Raw genomic sequence first — 19358 nt, forward strand, 5'->3', positions numbered from 1 at the left:
GTATCCTGTAGCTATAGGTACAGAAATAGACTCTGAGGCACCTTTTGGCACCATTGGGGTACATTAATGTTGCTTCTACCTTAGGGATGTTCCTCAGAGTCCATTTCTGTACCTTAAATTAGACCCAAGGTACATTTACCTACAGCTAGGCCAGACCCTTGAGGGTACAGCCCTAGTGACAAGTAAAGGCACAAAATAGTACCCTTTATTGTGACAGTATAACAGGCATAGAGTAGGACTGCATTTCCAGCCGTGGGGTAATATCCCTACTCAGGGTCTTCAGAATCAAAATCTGTTTCCTGCCTGACTAATCAGCCAGACCCGGTACTGGATAAGGGGTATATATAAATACACACATGGGCTATACATGGGTGATGGATGGATAACCAGCATCCTATCATATCATATCCAAAGTGTAGTATACATCTGTGAAACTGTCAAAGCTCTTTTTTTTCTGCTGAAATTGGGCAATCTTTTTTGTTGCAATTTCTGTGGGAAAAAAAAACAGCTGTAAAGTAAAACAGAAAATATGATGACATAATGCATATTCTATATTTAGTTCATGTTTGCAATTTATGTACAGGCTGTGCTGAGATAGCTGGTGGAGCTGATGTTCATAATTAAAAGCGTTCAGTTTGTCCTTAAAGCTGATTATTCTGGCCGTAGTTGAAAGCATGTAAAATCTAAATATTTATGTCATTTCTTTGAATATTTCTGTAAACTAATTTGGACCTTTACTGAGATACATTAATGGTTTCTTTCTAACTCAACACACATGTGAAAAGCGACTGTAAATGGAAGGCAGTCTCTCCGCGACAGAGCAGTCGACAGTATGGTTTTAAATCTGGACAATATGGACCATTGTGAAAGACCAGAAAAAAATCACATTCTGCACCATATGTTTGATATCAGTTGTTCAGCAATGAAAATGTTAATGGAAATGTCAACACCATATAGTCAAAAAAATGCATAATGTATAGAACTTAGAATTTTTTTTTAGTTCCCATTTTATATTTAGTTGAACACCAGATTTCACATTAGATTTGACCTCTGAAATACATAAGAACTTTTCTGAAAGTGCTGCTAAAAATAAACAGTTGATATGAGCATAAACCTTAGGGCTTTTAAGCGGGGGACGGCATTAACTGAACCGCGAGGTATGTGCTGTCTGACACAGCTGAAGCCCTCATCCTTTAACGGAGAATTTGTGCAACTCCACAGTTCGCCAGACGCCTGCGAGTGTTTTCACTGCATGGCTGAACATGCGACTTCTCAGGGAAGAGGAAGAAGAGGCAAGTAACTGGAAAATGCAACTGGAATATGCTGACCATGAAGATGCTGCATCGTGAAACTATGGTCATTAAGTTCCTCATTATGGTAGTTAGGGGAATACCATAGGAAATCATATGTTAATGAGTAACTAATAGTATTTCTCCCCTTCTGGTCATCCACATAGGCCTTTATGTGTCATTTTAGCATCACTAAAATGACGTTTAGCCATAAAATGACTTTCTATTGCTTTTACTTACAAGTAATTCATGGGTTTTGTAGCTTGATATTACAAAAAAACTAATATCATAAAGTATTGCACATATTGCTCTTAAAATTCTTCAGATTTTTCGTTTTTTTTTATTCTTCTGAGAAAACTGCAAACAATGTTAGGGCAAAATAGAAAAAAGCTGGTTCCTGCACACTCCCCTTCCTGTTATCCAGTTGAAAAAATAGAGATGTTTTGAAGCAGTCCTCACGCTCCTCGTATCCTGTTTTAATTCTGGAAAACAGCATGTGAAGATGTTACATCCGCTGAAGAAGCCAAATGCCTTCTACAGCCCCATGTGCTGGTAGAGTCACATTAAAAAAAGGCTCTAAAAATATAAGACTACAGTCTTATTTTAACGACGACCCACTGTTCAGTCTGGGTTCAGCTACTGCACTGGCCAGAAGTCCTAACCACTGTGCAAATTCTCTAACCCGCGTTTGACATGGTTCTATATCCACCAGGGGGAGCCTGAGCACCAGCATCACTGATGAGGACAAAACCCCTGTAAGTACATACTAATGTTTGATGACATGATGTATATTTTCCATGGCTTTGTCAGGATTTATACATGGCTGTCTGTGCTCGACAAAAAATTCCCTGCCTTGCACCTATAGCTTCCGGGATAGACTGTGAACCCCCTGCACAGTACAAGCAGCTATGGAAAATGGATGGATGGAAGGATGGATGGATGGATCCATCCACTCTCCATAAGCAGAGGGAAGCAATGAGCCTGAAGACCATCGCAGGAAGCACAGGACACAGGGTGGGAGGACGGATGGCAGAGGGTGTGAATGCATGGTGGGGCACACATACACACCCACACACACACACATACACACCCACACACACACACATACACACCCGCCACACACACATACACACCCGCACACACACACATACACACCCACACATACACACACACACACACACATACACACCGGCACACACACACATACACACCCGCACACACACACATACACACACACACACACACACATACACACCCGCACACACACACATACACACCGGCACACCCACACACATACTGTACACACCCACACATACACACCCACACATACACATACACACCGGCACACACACACACACACACATACACACACACACACACACATACACACCCGCACACCCACACATACACACCGGCACACCCACACACACACACACACACACACATACTGTACACACCCACACATACACACCCACACATACACATACACATCGGCACACACACACACATACACACCGGCACACACACACATACACACACACACCCGCACATACACATACACACCGGCACACACACACACACAAACACCGGCACACACACACATACAGTACACACCGGCACACACACACATACACATACACACCCGCACATACACACATACACACACACACCCGCACATACACACACACACATACACACCCGCACACATACACACCGGCACACATACACACCCGCACATACACACATACACACCCGCACACACACACATACACACCCGCACACACACACATACACACCGGCACACACACACACACATACACACCCGCACACACACACATACACACCGGCACACATACACACCCGCACACACACACATACACACCGGCACACACACACCCGCACATACACACACACACACACACACACACCCGCACACACACACATACAAACCGGCACACATACACATACACACCCGCACATACACACACACACATACAAACCGGCACACATACACACCCACACATACACACATACACACCCACACATACACACCCGCACATACACACCCGCACATACACACCGGCACACACACACATACACATCCGCATATACACACACACACATACACACCCACACACACACACATACACACCGGCACACACACACATACACACCCGCACACACTCACATACACACCTGCACATACAATCACACACACACAAACACACATACACACCCGCACATACACTAAGGGGAATTAATAGATATCAGTTCATCTAAATGCATGTTTATAGATTGTAAGAGGAAAGAGTACCACATAACAACAACAACATGAATAATAATAATAATAATAATAATTATTATTATTATTATTATGTTCAAAGCACATCAGCCATGTCATGGGCCAGGGCAGTTGGGAAGACTTAAGCCTATTCTAGGCAGCAGAAGGCAAGAGGCTGGGGGTATATACAATGATAGGTGATGAGGCTGCTGTACACACGATGACAGGGCACGAGGCTGCGGTATACAGATCCAGCCGCTTAAAATTTCCCCACTTTCCATGACAGGTCCTTGACAGGACCTTGACTGGCTCTTGGCTGGTCCTTGACTGTAATGAGATCCCCCACGATGATGTAATGAAAAAGGGGGCCGGCATGATCCACCCCTCAACTCTCTGTGTGTAAAGTACTTGCAATGATCTATCCATCCACCAGGGAGAGCAGTAATCTGAAGTGACTTACCTGAAATCAGGTAAGATACCTGAATCAGGTATTGTAACTCCACTGCAAAAAATGAAAATCTAAGCAAGTACAATTTCCCTATATTTAAACAAAATTCCAATTTCATTAATAAACTTACTACACTGCAATAAATGGCCTGTGAAATTTAGAAATAGTTTCTGTTGTGAGGCAAAGATGGCCTAAAACTGTCAAAATGTGTTTTTAGTCAGTTTATTGATGAAATTACCATTTTATTTTACTTCCCTCTTTGGAGATGAGGCGGTCCCAAGATATGTCCAATACAATAATTACAGGCCTAAACAAAGTATTAAGACTGATATTGTCAAGCAATGAGAGGTATATGAAAATTAATCAGATTTGAAGCCCATTAAGCTTGTTTGGCACAAGATGAAAGATTTCATGCGCAAGGAGGCCAAGCCAGGTACAAAGCAGCAGCATGTCCAAGAGTTATTTTGGGAGAAGAGAGTGACCCAAGATGTGTGTGACAGACTAATTACAGGTCTAAACAAAGTAATAAGGTTGACTGTGGAGAATAAAGGTGTGTTCTTTCTTTCTGTCTGGCTAACAGCCGGATAGGCTGCTGGTGGCTGCACATCCACGGGGGGGGGGGGGGGTGATGTGTGAATGTGTCATTAACTTCTCTGCTTGGCCACAATGAAACAATGAGACAGATGAGACAGATGTTTGAAGCGGTCAAGGTGAGGTTATTTTTTTAACATAAGAAACACTGCTTTCAGATCATAAGAACATAAGAACTATACAAACGAGAGGAGGCCATTCGGCCCATCAAGCTCGCTTAGGGAGAACTTAACTAATAGCTCAGAGTTGTTAAAATCTTATCTAGCTCTGATTTAAAGGAACTCAAGGATTCAGCTTGCACTATGTTATCAGGAAGACTATTCCATATTCTGACTATCAAGCCAGTCGGTTAAATAAACACTACTAAACAGTCATTACACACTACCAGTCAAAACTGTTGTTGGCATGTAAATTAGAAACCAGAAGACTATAGTGGAAAAAAAGTATGATCGTCTACCAAAAACATTTATACACTGTATAGTCATGACTGACATGCTGAGGCTGGGTTTGAACCAGTGACCCAGGGAACACAACCAGTGACCCAGGGAACACAAGCACACAGGCTTAGCCCACTGAGCCACACAGGGACCCTGAAAGTGCAAATGTTTTTTGCATGAAAATTCACCATAGCAAACACCCTGAGCAAGGAACTGCCCACAAGCACAAGAAAAGTGGTGGGGCCGGGGGCTGGGGGCTGGGGGTGGGGGGTCAACTGAATGTGTGAAAGTCATTAACATCTCTTTTGACTGGTAGTATGTGTGTGTTTGTGTGTGGGTTTGCATAGATCACATTTGAGGACCAAATTGCCCCCAAAGTGTAGTAAAACCTGAAATTTTCCTACTTTTGGGGACATTTTTTGAGGTCCCTATTTGGATAAACACTTTTAAAGCCTCTGATCACAAATTTTTCTGAACACATACAAATCGAATTTCAATGAAAAAGTTGGCCAAAATTTCACATCTGTTCACGACTATACGCTCGGGTGGTGAACAAAAGCACTGGCAAAGTCTTGCATTTCTGAAAAGTTTCAATACGCAGAAAAAGGCTAGTCACATTAGAGCGCTATTTCGTGAAGTCTGGTCCACCATCTAAACGGCTAAATAGAAATAGAAGAAATCACAAGACAGAAAACACTTTAACATCCTCGATCCATCACAAAGCCGGACTCGCCATCAAAACTGTAAGCTCCTCTAAACCCAGCTTATTGTACCTTGATACCTTGTACGTTGCTTTGGATAAGTCTGCTAAATGCTTTAAATGTAAATATAAATATTGTACAGTGTAAAGCCATGTAGCAGAAATGACTTGGGGTCAGTAATCCAGGAGACATGGAGGTGTACAGTAAATATCCATTGTCTTCCCAACATCAGTCACTGAATGGTATTAAAAAAGCACTGGAGAGTTCAAAGCATACAATTCTCATAGTCTAACAGCACCACCAACATTCAGATGTAAATGAGCTTGAGATGTAAATGCATGCTGGCTGACCAGATCACCCCCCCTGGAAAGAAAATATCCCTATTCCCTTTTATTGTCCTTGGTGATTTTAACAGAGTGAATCTACACCAGGAACTTCCTAAATACAGACAGCATATCGACTGCCCCACCAGGGACAACATCACACTGGACACTGGCGTGCACAGATAGAGACGAGGTGGTGCTGAAGCACTTGCCCTTTTGCCCTCAGTCCAAAAAAGTGCCCTTTTGAAAGACGTGATTATTTTTTTTTTTTTAAAGCTGCGCGATTTAAAAAGGTGTGAAAATAATGGCTTGATTTGTGCCCCTTCTTCAAAGACACCCGAACCCTGTCGCTTTTTCACTGTCACCGTGTCACGTGAACACGCTTGCAGTTCATTTGTTGTGAGGCGTGTAGCAGCGGCATGACATAGGACTACTTGGAGTAGGCATAGTAGGCTAACTATAGCGACTGGGAGCCACGGCGGACAACACGGCAGCTCTTTCCCTTCCCAACCAGTCAGGTAACCCATGAATCGAGTGAAATTATTCTGTTTGCCCTCTAAGACCAACCTGCAATTGTTTTGTTGTGAAGTAGCCTGTCAGAAACTGCACATGACAAACTTTGCCAGCTTGCCCCCTCCATCCATCCATATGGATAAACAAAAAAACGACACATTTAAAATGTAACCTAAACCATTTAGGCAACCCCACTCTCCATCAATTCCGACCTTTTTGCATACACTATTGAAAATATCACGTTATGCTATAGGCTACATGCCGTTAGGCAGAGGGCTCTTTTGAGCCCATTTTTCGTTACAAATTTTAGGATGATCTCACGGAAATCTGTGAATAAATACAAAGTTTTCAAACTGAAGTCAGTGACGGGAAGACATCACACTTTTTAGAGATGGAACTGCAGAAAAACCTAAAACCTTGACATGATTATGAATAATAGAATTATGGACGTTTCTCCGTTTTTGTGGATTAGCCTTTCCATAACTAACGTCAACTACTGTCCTACTTTGGTAAGATTGAAATTAATGTCTTTGACTGTCTTTAGTAGGTGTCTCCTGTGAGAAAGTTAGAACACCGTCCAACTGTCTAAAGATGCAGTCTTTAGCCTAACTGGTTGTTACTGACTCAGCGATGCTCGCAGACATTTACGCACTGTGTTGTGACCTGGTTGTGACAGAACAGTGACGTTGTTATTGGTAGTTTGAAGGGTACGGTGTTGGGGGTGCATGTTAAAAGTTTTGAGAAGCACTGGTTAGACATGTTAATTTTTTTTGGTGTAACATATTGGCAACATTAACACATTAATTTGCTAAAGGAAAAATAGGCAGTTCCCAATTGCCTGTGAAAACGACCATTCTGCCCTGTTCTTGTAATGACCACAGTCAGTCTTATTCGTTCTCATACATTTTGGTCTATTTTTAGAGAATGTTTTGAAATAAAAGTCAAATTGCATTTAACCTGTGCGTTTTTTTTATTATAAAAAGAAAAGGTTTTCCACATATGCAAAAAGTGCCCTTTTTTCCCCCTGGAGCACTTGCCCCCCAAAATGTCTGTGCACGCCACTGACACTGGACCACTGTTACACCATTTTAAAAGATGCCTATCGCTCTGTCCCCCGGGCAGCTTTAGGACATTCTGATCACTGTATGGTCCATCTTATTCCAATTTACAGGCAACAGCTTAAACGTGCCAAGCCTGTAGTCAAAACTGTGAAGAAGTGGACCAATGCAGCAAAGCAGAAACTGCAGGACTGTTTTGACTGCACTAATTGGACTGTCTTTGAAGCTGCATCTGATAATCTGGATGAGCTGACAGACACTGTGACATCATACATCAGTTTTTGTGAAGATGTGTGTGTCCCGACCAAGACCTTCTGCACATACAACAACAATAAACCATGGTTCACTCCCAAACTGCAACATCTTCACCAGGCCAAGGAGGATGCCTACAGAAGTGGTGACAGGGCCCTGTACAGGCAGGCCAGGAACACGCTGACCAGTGAGATCAAAGTGGCAAAAAGAAGCTACTCTGAGAAGCTGAAAGAACGGTTCTCAGCCAATGACCCTGCATCAGTGTGGAGAGGCCTGCGAGATATCACCAGCAACAGACGACCCCTACCCCCCGCTGAAGCAAACAAAGACCTGGCAGATGAGCTGAACAACTTCTACTGCAGGTTTGAGATAAACAGATTCACACCCCCCATCCACCCCACTCCAGAGACAATAACCCCCATCACACCTCGTACCCCCCTATCCTCCCCCCTGGAACTCAGAATACACAAAGCGGAAGTGAGCCGGCTGTTCCAGAAACAGAAAACCAAGAAGGCCCCGGGACCAGACGGTGTATCCCCCTCCTGCCTCAAAACCTGTGCTGATCAGCTGGCTCCCATCTTCACCCGCATCTTCAATAGATTCCTGGAGCTGTGTGTAGTTCCCTCGTGCTTCAAACGCTCCACCATTATCACGGTCCCCAAAAAACCCACCATTACAGGACTGAATGACTACAGACCTGTCGCCTTGACGTCTGTGGTCATGAAATCCTTTGAACGCCTGGTTTTAGCCCATCTAAAGGACATTACAGGACACCAGCTGTACCCCCTGCAGTTTGCCTATCGGGCAAACAGGTCGGTGGATGATGCAGTGAATATGGGGCTGCATTATATCCTGCAACATCTGGTCCGTCCAGGAACTTATGCCAGGATCCGATTTGTGGACTTTAGTTCGGCTAAACGAGCATAGATTTTAACGAGCAGTTAAAATCATTTCAGATCCGTCACATCCTGGACACAATCTTCTCCAGCTACCCCCCTCTGGCAGGCGCTACAGATCTGTTTACAAAAACTGTTTACACTCTACCTCGCACCTTAAAATTGCACAGTGTTACTCACCTGTGTATATTTATAATATTTATAATTTTTCACATTTGTATTGTATTTGTATTGTATTGTACTGTATTTGTACAGTATTTCTTGTATACGGTATTTTGTTTTTATAGTGTCACTTATTGTAGAGCTGGGTGATATGGCCTAAAAATAAAATCTCAGATTTTTTCACAAAAAATCTGATTTCCGATTTTAATCGATTCTCCCCTCCCCTACTCAAAATCAAACTACTTTATTTAGCTTTTTTTACTTTAGACCACACCTTTAGGAGCAGTGTGTGGCTCAGTGGGCTAAGCTGTGTGCTTGTAATCAGAAGGTCACTGGTTCAAGCCCAGCCTCAGTATGTCTGCAGCTCCTTGAGCAAGGCCCCAACAGGTGGCCTTCACAGACAACTTATTCTTCAAAGATCAAGTTGAGGGAGGCATAAACACAATTTCCCCACGGGGATCAATAAAGTGTCAGTTATTATTGTGAACACTTTTAGAAAGGTTTCTCTATAGCTTATTTTAAAACTGGCAACAACACAATACACCCTCAAACTTATAAATAAAAGTAATAAGTAATATTGTAATAACAATAGAAAAAAAACACATAATTTTATCATGTCAGCTTAGTATTAAGTAAATACTTTATGCCATTGGGTTTGACATATTATATTACAATTACAATTCCAAATTACAGAAGTAGCAACACCTTTCTTTGGGCACGTGCCATCTTTTCCCCTGTCATTGCCATGTTGTTAGTGAATCTGCTACAGTGTTAATTTACCCGTGAGGAATGGTGCATCGCATTAGTTCCGCATTTGGCGCTTGTGTGTAAAAAAAGTAATAAAATCGATTTCATGAAAACATATCGTCCTGAACTGTAAATTCGAATTAATCAATTAAATTGATTTATCGCCCAGCTCTAACTTATTGTTTGTGTATGAGAGAGTATCAAACTGTGGGAAACTAATTCCTTGTGTGCCCCAGCACACTTGGCGAATAAAAGCTGATTCTGATTCTGATTGCTGCAGCAGGTGAGGATCATGAACTCCCAATGACCTACAAATTCTTTAATCAATCAACAGTTACAGTATCAACAATCAATGGCTGGACAGTTGATACAGGGACAATGATCACAACACACATCAGAACAGCCTTCCCAAAGCCAACAAACTGAACCCTATTGAAAATTTGTGGACTATGCTTAAAATAAAGCACTTTAAAACAAATCAATATACTGTAGGACCAAAGTGCTGTACAAAGGATAAATAAGAATAAGACAATAAACAAACCAATAAAGCATATTAAAATAAAATAAGTAAATAAAATAAATCAAAACAAAAATGAGCTTTTTTAAGTCATAGCAAAGACCATTCAATCATTTAACCCTGTAAAAAGAAAAGTAAAGTTTTTGTAAAGACAGCGCCATCTAATGGTATCACCCTGCAAATGAATGAATGGGCGGGTTTATAGTCAAATATAGGCCCACCCCTAGAAGAAGGGGGGCTCTACCTTTCGGATGGTAATTGGAAGGAACTTGGCTGGGATTTGGCTGCCAGCCAGACTGGAGGGGAAATTTTAAGTGGCTGGATCTGTACACGATGACAGAGACAAGGTTGTGATATACACGATGACAGAGACAAGGCTGTGGTATACACGATGACGGGGGACGAGGCTGCGGTACACGATAACAGGAACGAGGCTGCGGTATACACGATAACAGGGACGAGGCTGTGGTATACACAATGATGGGGGACGAGGCTGTGGTATACAAGATGACAGGAATGAGGCTGCGGTATACATGATGATGGGTGACGAGGCGGCGGTATACATGATGATGGGTGACGAGGCTGCGGTATACACGATGACAGGGACGAGGCTGCGGTATACACGATGACAGGGACGAGGCTGCGGTATACACGATGACGGGTGACGAGGCTGCGGTATACACGATGACAGGGACGAGGCTGCGGTATACACGATGACGGGTGACGAGGCTGCGGTATACACGATGACGGGTGACGAGGCTGCGGTATACACGATAACGGGGACGAGGCTGCGGTATACACGATGACGGGTGACGAGGCTGCAGTATACACGATGATAGGGACGAGGCTGCGGTATACATGACGCAGGATGAGGCTGTGGTATACAAGATGATGGGGGACGAGGCTGCGGTATACACGATGACAGGGACGAGGCTGCGGTATACACGATGACGGGTGACGAGACTGCGGTATACATGATGACAGGGACGAGGCTGCGGTATACACGATGCAAACTGGATGGATAATAAAATACACTCACCTAAAGGATTATTAGGAACACCTGTTCAATTTCTCATTAATGCAATTATCTAATCAACCAATCACATGGCAGTTGCTTCAATGCATTTAGGGGTGTGGTCCTGGTCAAGACAATCTCCTGAACTCCAAACTGAATGTCAGAATGGGAAAGAAAGGTGATTTAAGCAATTTTGAGCGTGGCATGGTTGTTGGTGCCAGACGGGCCGGTCTGAGTATTTCACAATCTGCTCAGTTACTGGGATTTTCACGCACAACCATTTCTAGGGTTTACAAAGAATGGTGTGCAAAGGGAAAAACATCCAGTATGCGGCAGTCCTGTGGGCGAAAATGCCTTGTTGATGCTAGAGGTCAGAGGAGAATGGGCCGACTGATTCAAGCTGATAGAAGAGCAACTTTGACTGAAATAACCACTCGTTACAACCGAGGTATGCAGCAAAGCATTTGTGAAGCCACAACACGCCCAACCTTGAGGCGGATGGGCTACAACAGCAGAAGACCCCACCGGGTACCACTCATCTCCACTACAAATAGGAAAAAGAGGCTACAATTTGCGTTGTCTATCTATTAAAGATTGGACAGCTCACCAAAATTGGACAGTTGAAGACTGGAAAAATGTTGCCTGGTCTGATTGAGTCTCGATTTCTGTTGAGACATTGAAATGGTAGAGTCAGAATTTGGCGTAAACAGAATGAGAACATGGATCCATCATGCCTTGTTACCACTGTGCAGGCTGGTGGTGGTGGTGTAATGGTGTGGGGGATGTTTTCTTGGCACACTTTAGGCCCCTTAGTGCCAATTGGGCATCGTTTAAATGCCACGGCCTACCTGAGCATTGTTTCTGACCATGTCCATCCCTTTATGACCACCATGTACCCATCCTCTGATGGCTACTTCCAGCAGGATAATGCACCATGTCACAAAGCTCGAATCATTTCAAATTGGTTTCTTGAACATGACAATGAGTTCACTGTACTAAAATGGCCCCCACAGTCACCAGATCTCAACCCAATAGAGCATCTTTGGGTTGTGGTGGAACGGGAGCTTCGTGCCCTGGATGTGCATCCCACAAATCTCCATCAACTGCAAGATGCTATCCTATCAATATGGGCCAACATTTATAAAGAAAGCTTTCAGCACCTTGTTGAATCAATGCCACGTAGAATTAAGGCAGTTCTGAAGGCGAAAGGGGGTCAAACACCGTATTAGTATGGTGTTCCTAATAATCCTTTAGGTGAGTGTACATATGTTTATGTGGAGAGATGTAATTTGTGTATTTATAACTATGCAATTTGTGTTTTTAGTTGCAACAAACGTGAATGAATTTTCAATTTCGCAAAGTAACCGCTAAGGGGAAGCAGAGCAACAGTTTCGAAAGAGACTGGATTGAACGGATCATAATCTGACCGGTAGAGGGCAACACGGCGCCAATTAAAAACACCATGACAACTGGTTAAATCAGTACCTGAGAACATAGTAGATAATTCACATTTAGTTTTTTAGGAGCGTACAACTTACAAAACAGGATCAGCTAGTCCCTGAAGCAGTTGGGGGCTAAAGGCCGTGCTAACGAGCGTTTTGCCGACCCTGACATGTGAACCAGCGATTTTCTTGTCACCAGTACAGGGGGCAAACCCGCAGAGGCGCACACTCCCCCCAATAATTACGATAATTACGGCATTCTGCTGCTACGATTTTTCTTTTGATAGTTTAATTTAAAATCGTCAAATTTTACGACAGATGACGGGAAAGGCAGGAGAAAAGCTACTGTTAAAGTTATTGGAGGCCAGACAGAATGACACTGATCGGTTTATGGTTCGACACATAAAACACTTGTACTAAATATCTTTAATAGATAGACAACGGCATCTTTTCTATTAATTTGATTGGTAAAACATCGGTTATGGTATGCGATGTGTTAGTCAAAATAAAGACAGTGGGAAAAAATATATAATCGTCTAAGACAATAAAACATACATACCACGTGTATTAGGTTTTTATTATTTTAATTCAAATATAGTTACATGTGTATCTCTCACCATAACATCATCTTAGCTGAAATAAACTATCAAATTGGCGTTCTTCGTTAGGCCTCCTTCTAGCGTCAAGAGAAGACGCCCGCAAAGATTTACAGGTTTCATTGTTCCAGACAAGCAAGAGATTAAAAAGTGCATTTGACGGAAGTGATCAAATAGGTTATAAGTACTAATGCAATGAAAAATCATATCAAACCAAAACAATAATCTGGCTCGACAATTATTTGCTGGATAACTACATATATTTTAATATATTTTGTTTAGAAATGTATTGCTGGATACCGTTTGAAAATATATTTTAAAATGCAATGGACATTTAAATACAAGCATACTGTCCGCTAAGTTTATTAAGATCGGTATAAACGCATGTTTTTCAAGCTACTAAAAATATCTTTATTTTGTTTTGCTCATTTCTCGGGTTGTACCGAAGAAGATTGGGGTGCATATGGGCTTTCAAGGGTTTCCTTCAACCGGAATTAGCTGTGAAGTGTGACTCCCAAGTGTCGAAGTGTGAATTAATGTGAATGTGAAAAGTTCGCGACAAGAGAAGTCGCTTCACAGTTTGCACCTCTTTGACCCGAAAATAACTAACATACACTCGCGTTTATCGGATGACTCGTTTACTGGGAGTGTGGAAATGCCACGTTCCCATACTAGGAACTTTTTACCGACCATAAAGACTAATATGGAAGAGAAAGCACACTAACTTTCCTTTTTATATCATTTAAAACTTGCGTAATACATGCAAATACATGCAAATATTAAGATGACAGTGTCGTTCTTACACATAGGTCAACGTTTGTATGCACGTATTTGTTGCACTTAAACATTGGGAAAACGTTTAAACATTTTAACATCACACTAAAGCAATTAAGTTTAAAATACGGCGAGCGCCTGTGCAACAGCCAAGGTTGAATTCTTTTAAATGTGCAACGACATATACGCTATATAGTAACTGGCATATTTCACGTTCTTTTATTATTGCAGGATCCGGTTTCGTACATGAATGGTACTACCTAAACGAGTTGTTAGTCATGGTCATTTAACTGAGAGCCAGAAGTTTTAGATGCACGACGTTTCATGCGCATTTTTGTGAAACACTGTGCACTGAATGCGCACTGGGTAATGCGCAAAGAGGGGTTGGGGCAGCCGCAAGTTGTGTTTGGCAGCCTTAGAAGTCTATTTGAATGCAAATGTCTTAGATCTAAGAACTCGTCTGACGTCAGGTAAGACTTGGTATACCGTTGCCACCGGCACCTTGTCAACTAGCTTAATCATGTGCAACTGAGGCGCGTCAGGAAGTAGGTCTCATAACCGCCGATTTGGGAACTTCCAGTGGACAATACAGAGCTTCTTCCGTCTAAATTATCGACTCAGGAGACATTTCACCCATATCTTTTTTTCCGCAAACATTATGTCGCCATAAATTACATATTTGTGAGTCATGTACGTGGGATACCTTTTGGAAACAGAAGGAACCATGTACCACCAAGGAACCGTAAGACGATCCAGCATCAATATGCCTCCACAGAACTTTGTGTCCACGCCGCAGTACGCCGATTATACGGGATATCATCATGTACCCAATATGGATTGCCACTCTCAGTCCTCGGGGACCTGGACCCCCTCTTACGGAGCACCGAGGGAAGACTGGGGGACGTACGGACTCGGGCCCCCAAACAGTATACCTGCGCCTATGAACAGCTTATCGCCAGGACAGGTTTCCTTTTGCTCTCAAGACTATCCCTCTATGCACCCTCCCGGATCCGCAGCGTTACATCCAGGGCAGGAAAACACTGCAGACACGGAGCACTCCCCGGATACAGAGCGGCGCAATTCGTACCAGTGGATGCGCAAGACGGTGCAGTCCACGTCGACAGGCGAGTATTCTGCTCCCGAAGTATCAAATGCATCTGCGTCCAAATGTGAAATTAGTGCCATTAACTATCATTATTAATTGTTACATGAAATAGCCATAGAACTCACTTTCGCTCAACAGGCAAAAACTTTTCATTTCCATTTTAGATAATTGGAAAAAAAATGTAGGCTGTACGCGTGTCATTCGTCTTTCTGTAAAACAGGATTTATGTTTACTTATTACTAAATACGTTTCTGTGAAGTATATAATAAACCCAATAAATAGAAAAATAAATTCAATAGAAATAAATGTATATAAATCAAATAAAAATAAATGCATATATATCTGCGACAATGCAGTCTATGTGATTCATTAGCTTAAATGGTCAATGTGTGCTTTCTGAAGTACGTCTACTTGTTCAAAGTATTTCAAAGTTTTCACATGTTTGTCCCTTTGCGCAGAAATGCACTTAATTTGGAAAAATTACAAGATATTTCACTTTATGTGTTTCACTAAGTGAAATATCTTGAGTAACTGCAGACTTAAACAGTCAGAGGAATGTTTGAATCGGAATGAAGAATTCCGTTAAATCTTGAATAGAAAAAAATAAACGCCTTTATTCCGCCGACTGAAAACACAGAATTACCCGAAAATAAAAATAAAAAATCCGTGAATATATAGTGATCAGGGCCACGCGCCGTTTTATCTTTCAAAGAAATTATTATAATATTACGGCTCGATTTTTACTTTCCGTTAAATGTATATATTATATATTCATAAATGTATATACTTTATTCCTTCCTACTTTACTAAGTTACTAATAAATATAAACGTTTAAAGAGATTTAAAACATACCCATGGTATTACATTTAGTCAGAGGACCTTGGGGAACTCTCTAGTAAAACTGTACTGTGAGAGAAGGCTGACCGCAATGACGTCAGCTGGTAAAATGGTAGAACTTTCTTAATTACAACATAATGTACTATTTACGTGACTGAGAAAATAATGAATCATAACAGTAGTAAATATTTAGCACATATTTCTTTAAATGGAACAAATGGTATAGAAGAATAAAGAATGAATTTGTAATGTGTTTCGAATCGTTTTCTCAGACTTGCAAGGATAGGTAAATTAAACTAGAATTTATTTTAAATAAAAATTAAAGTGGGATTCTCCCAGTACTCCGAATGGCCAATCCATCTCAAGTTGTAGGTAAGAACATTTGTGTACAGAAAATAATCACCGAATAAAAATGCTGTGTGCTGTATGTATTTTGTCTTTGCCTAACACAGTTGTGGCGGCTTCTCTGTAGATATAACTGTATAATTTGCAGAGAAAATACGACCATTCAGGAAAACCGTCATTTACTGTATATAAAGTAAAGGAATCCATGCAAAAGAAGCAAAACATTATTTGTTGAATGGGAAGAAGAATTGATCTCTTAGGTATTGACTACTATGTTGTCTTGGCTTGTTTTAATTCGATGTATAATATTAAATAAACAGTTTAAAATCTCCTTTGCAAATACATGTCTATATTGCATTAACAGAAATACATTTCTTGTGGGTTGTGCGTTTAGTAATGTAAAGCTTTTTATCTAAAGCTTTTCTGTATCTAATTTGCTTAAAAGAAGTTTTGTTCTTACCTAATAGGTAAAACAAGGACGAAGGAGAAGTACAGAGTTGTTTACACTGACCACCAGCGACTGGAATTAGAGAAGGAGTTCCATTATAATCGATACATCACAATCAGACGAAAATCGGAACTGGCAGTTAATCTTGGACTTTCAGAGCGACAGGTATGCCGCTACAACATATATAAGAGACATAAATAATGGTATGCAAGTCTATGTGTATATCTATGTGTGCGCATACTCTGCAATAATGGATGGGCATTTCATCCAGGATGTTCCTCAGCCTTATAACATTCATAAACCTGGCACAGCAATCATTAATAAACTTGTTGCATTTTTTTTCATCCATGTATCTTCTAAGAATCACAATAGGTGACAGACAGGAAAGAAAAAATATTTTTTTCAATATGACAAATGCTGCTGTTTGAATATGTGCTTTAAATGTGCATGTGTGTGTGTATATTTGTGTGTGTATATATATGTGCATGTGTGTGTGTATATATATATATATTAATATATAGTTAGTTATATATAGCTGCAGTAACTTTGTATCTTTCTACAGGTAAAGATCTGGTTTCAAAATCGCAGAGCAAAAGAGAGAAAATTAATCAAACGGAATGTGAGCCAGTGCGACAGCAATGGCAGCTCACTGCGCAGTGACCCTGGCTCTGTCAGCCCGCTTCCAGTGCGTCCATCACTGAGCCCTTCTGAAATCCACATCTCCCTCTATCCACCTTCAGGAATGAACAATGTACAGTCTATTGGGAATTTACAGCAAGTCACCGTTACTCAGTAGAAGCCAAATAAATTCTAACTTGGAACTGCTAATTTAACTGAGCACTCTGACACATTGAGAAGACACTGGACAGCAGACCTCAGCCCGTGGTCCAACACTGCGAAGATGGAGTCATATCATTCAAGACTTGCTTAGAGGAATACAGTGCTGACTGGCCTGATACGCTGTCCGATTACCAAAAATCTAATGCTGGATGCTCTTCACAATATCGAATGAATTTCTTTCTAATTAACTTGATATTTTTGGTGTGTTTTATATATGTTAATGTCTGCTCATGTTTGGGTTTGGTATATTTTTGGTGTTATGCTGTTTAAATTAAAATAATTCATTCAGGTATTTTTCATATAGAGGATACAGTTTTAATGTTTACTGTCAATCGCATCAGACTTAAATTGAATTAGAATTCAATTTACTGGCCAGGTACATCTGCATGTACTGGGAGCTCGTCTTGCCAGTATGGAAGCCATTCCCACAGTAGATCCAGGTCATGATGTTTGGAATTGTTTGGAAAGCTGTATTGCACAAATGGTTCACCATATAGACACACACAACTAAACACACAAGTTCAGGAAAATGGTCCAGCTAGATCTACAGTCAACAAAAAAAGTTAAATACATGCAAACCATCAGGTGATGATTAGCGTGTGTTATTCTTTGGAATTGAAACAATGTCTTTTGCACTAAATACGAAATGAACTCGTTACATTCAGTCACTGTTTCTTTGATAAGACAGTCTGGCAAAAAAATAAGCAGTGCAGTAATGAACCATCAGTTAACTATGTTTCACGTAGTTTGAAAACATCTGTTTCAAATGACATTAATGGTAAATCGGTGGTTAATATTTAAACCGCAATCATTTGTATTGCACCTGTTAGTGCATAATCATATTGATTTTAATTGCACAAAGAAACCTGTATGTTGTGCCATATTTAAAAACAAGCTTTGCTTTTAATATACAGGGATCTTTTCCTAAGTGCTGCTAAGTTACCCATAACTGTATAGATTAGTATATACATTCATTTGTGCAGTTCCCTAACATGCACTACCTCATAGTCATGGCTCTACACTTAGTTGTATTTGTCATGTTTTTGTAAAATTTCTGAAGAACTTTGTGGATGAAATGTTGGCATAATAGTTTGCACATAACAGCTATTCAGGTTTCACAGAAAAAATACGAAATAAATAGTCATTATTTGAAAAAATATTTGTGATTATTTTCAAAAAAATGGAACATCTGTAAGACTGTTCAAATACAGTGTGTAATGTCTTTAAAACATTACTTTTAGCATTTTACAGTACTGTTAAGAGAGCAGTGTATTACCAAGACTGCAAAGCTACGGTTAGCTGACTATTATGACTACTTAGAAAATGTCGATTTGCTTGATCAAAGTTTGCTGACAACTGCCATCCCCGTTCACATGTATATTTTAAATCATTTTTAACATATTCTATTCTTCAATTTCTCATACAACCAGACACCATTAGATATTCTGTGAAAATGTCTTGTAAACATAAGTCTTTTTAATCAATCGTGCCTTCCCATTGACAGTCGTAAGGGCAGCTCTTAATGAAGCTCTTGACTTTCCTTTAAACCTCAAGCCATAATTTTAGGCATTGAACATTGTCGGGTTATTACACTGGCTTTGTATCTGTTGTTTAACTTGTGTCCAAAATGTGTTGATTAATTTACTTTTGTATGGAATAATAAAATGGTTAAAATAGAAAGCTCGCGCTTACTTTGTAATATGCGTATAAATAACCTACCTTTTAATGCAACATTGATTTC

The 19358-nt window shown here is 40.9% G+C and overlaps 2 protein-coding genes across 2 annotated transcripts; both read left to right on the plus strand.

Annotated features, from left to right (window-relative positions):
- The first annotated feature begins 1815 nt into the window (after window positions 1-1815).
- Window positions 1816-13352, plus strand: LOC140579690 (uncharacterized). The gene is made up of 3 exons (XM_072702371.1): window positions 1816-2044; window positions 2155-3343; window positions 13341-13352. The coding sequence occupies exons 2-3, from the start codon at window positions 2336-2338 to the stop codon at window positions 13350-13352; spliced, it is 1020 nt and encodes a 339-aa protein (XP_072558472.1). The 5' UTR covers window positions 1816-2044; window positions 2155-2335.
- Window positions 10787-19291, plus strand: LOC111838063 (homeobox protein CDX-1-like). The gene is made up of 3 exons (XM_023800640.2): window positions 10787-15166; window positions 16797-16942; window positions 17340-19291. The coding sequence occupies exons 1-3, from the start codon at window positions 14731-14733 to the stop codon at window positions 17571-17573; spliced, it is 816 nt and encodes a 271-aa protein (XP_023656408.1). The 5' UTR covers window positions 10787-14730; the 3' UTR covers window positions 17574-19291.
- Window positions 19292-19358: the final 67 nt, after the last annotated feature.

Source organism: Paramormyrops kingsleyae, chromosome 18, assembly GCF_048594095.1.
Source record: "Paramormyrops kingsleyae isolate MSU_618 chromosome 18, PKINGS_0.4, whole genome shotgun sequence".
NCBI classification, from domain to species: domain Eukaryota; kingdom Metazoa; phylum Chordata; class Actinopteri; order Osteoglossiformes; family Mormyridae; genus Paramormyrops; species Paramormyrops kingsleyae.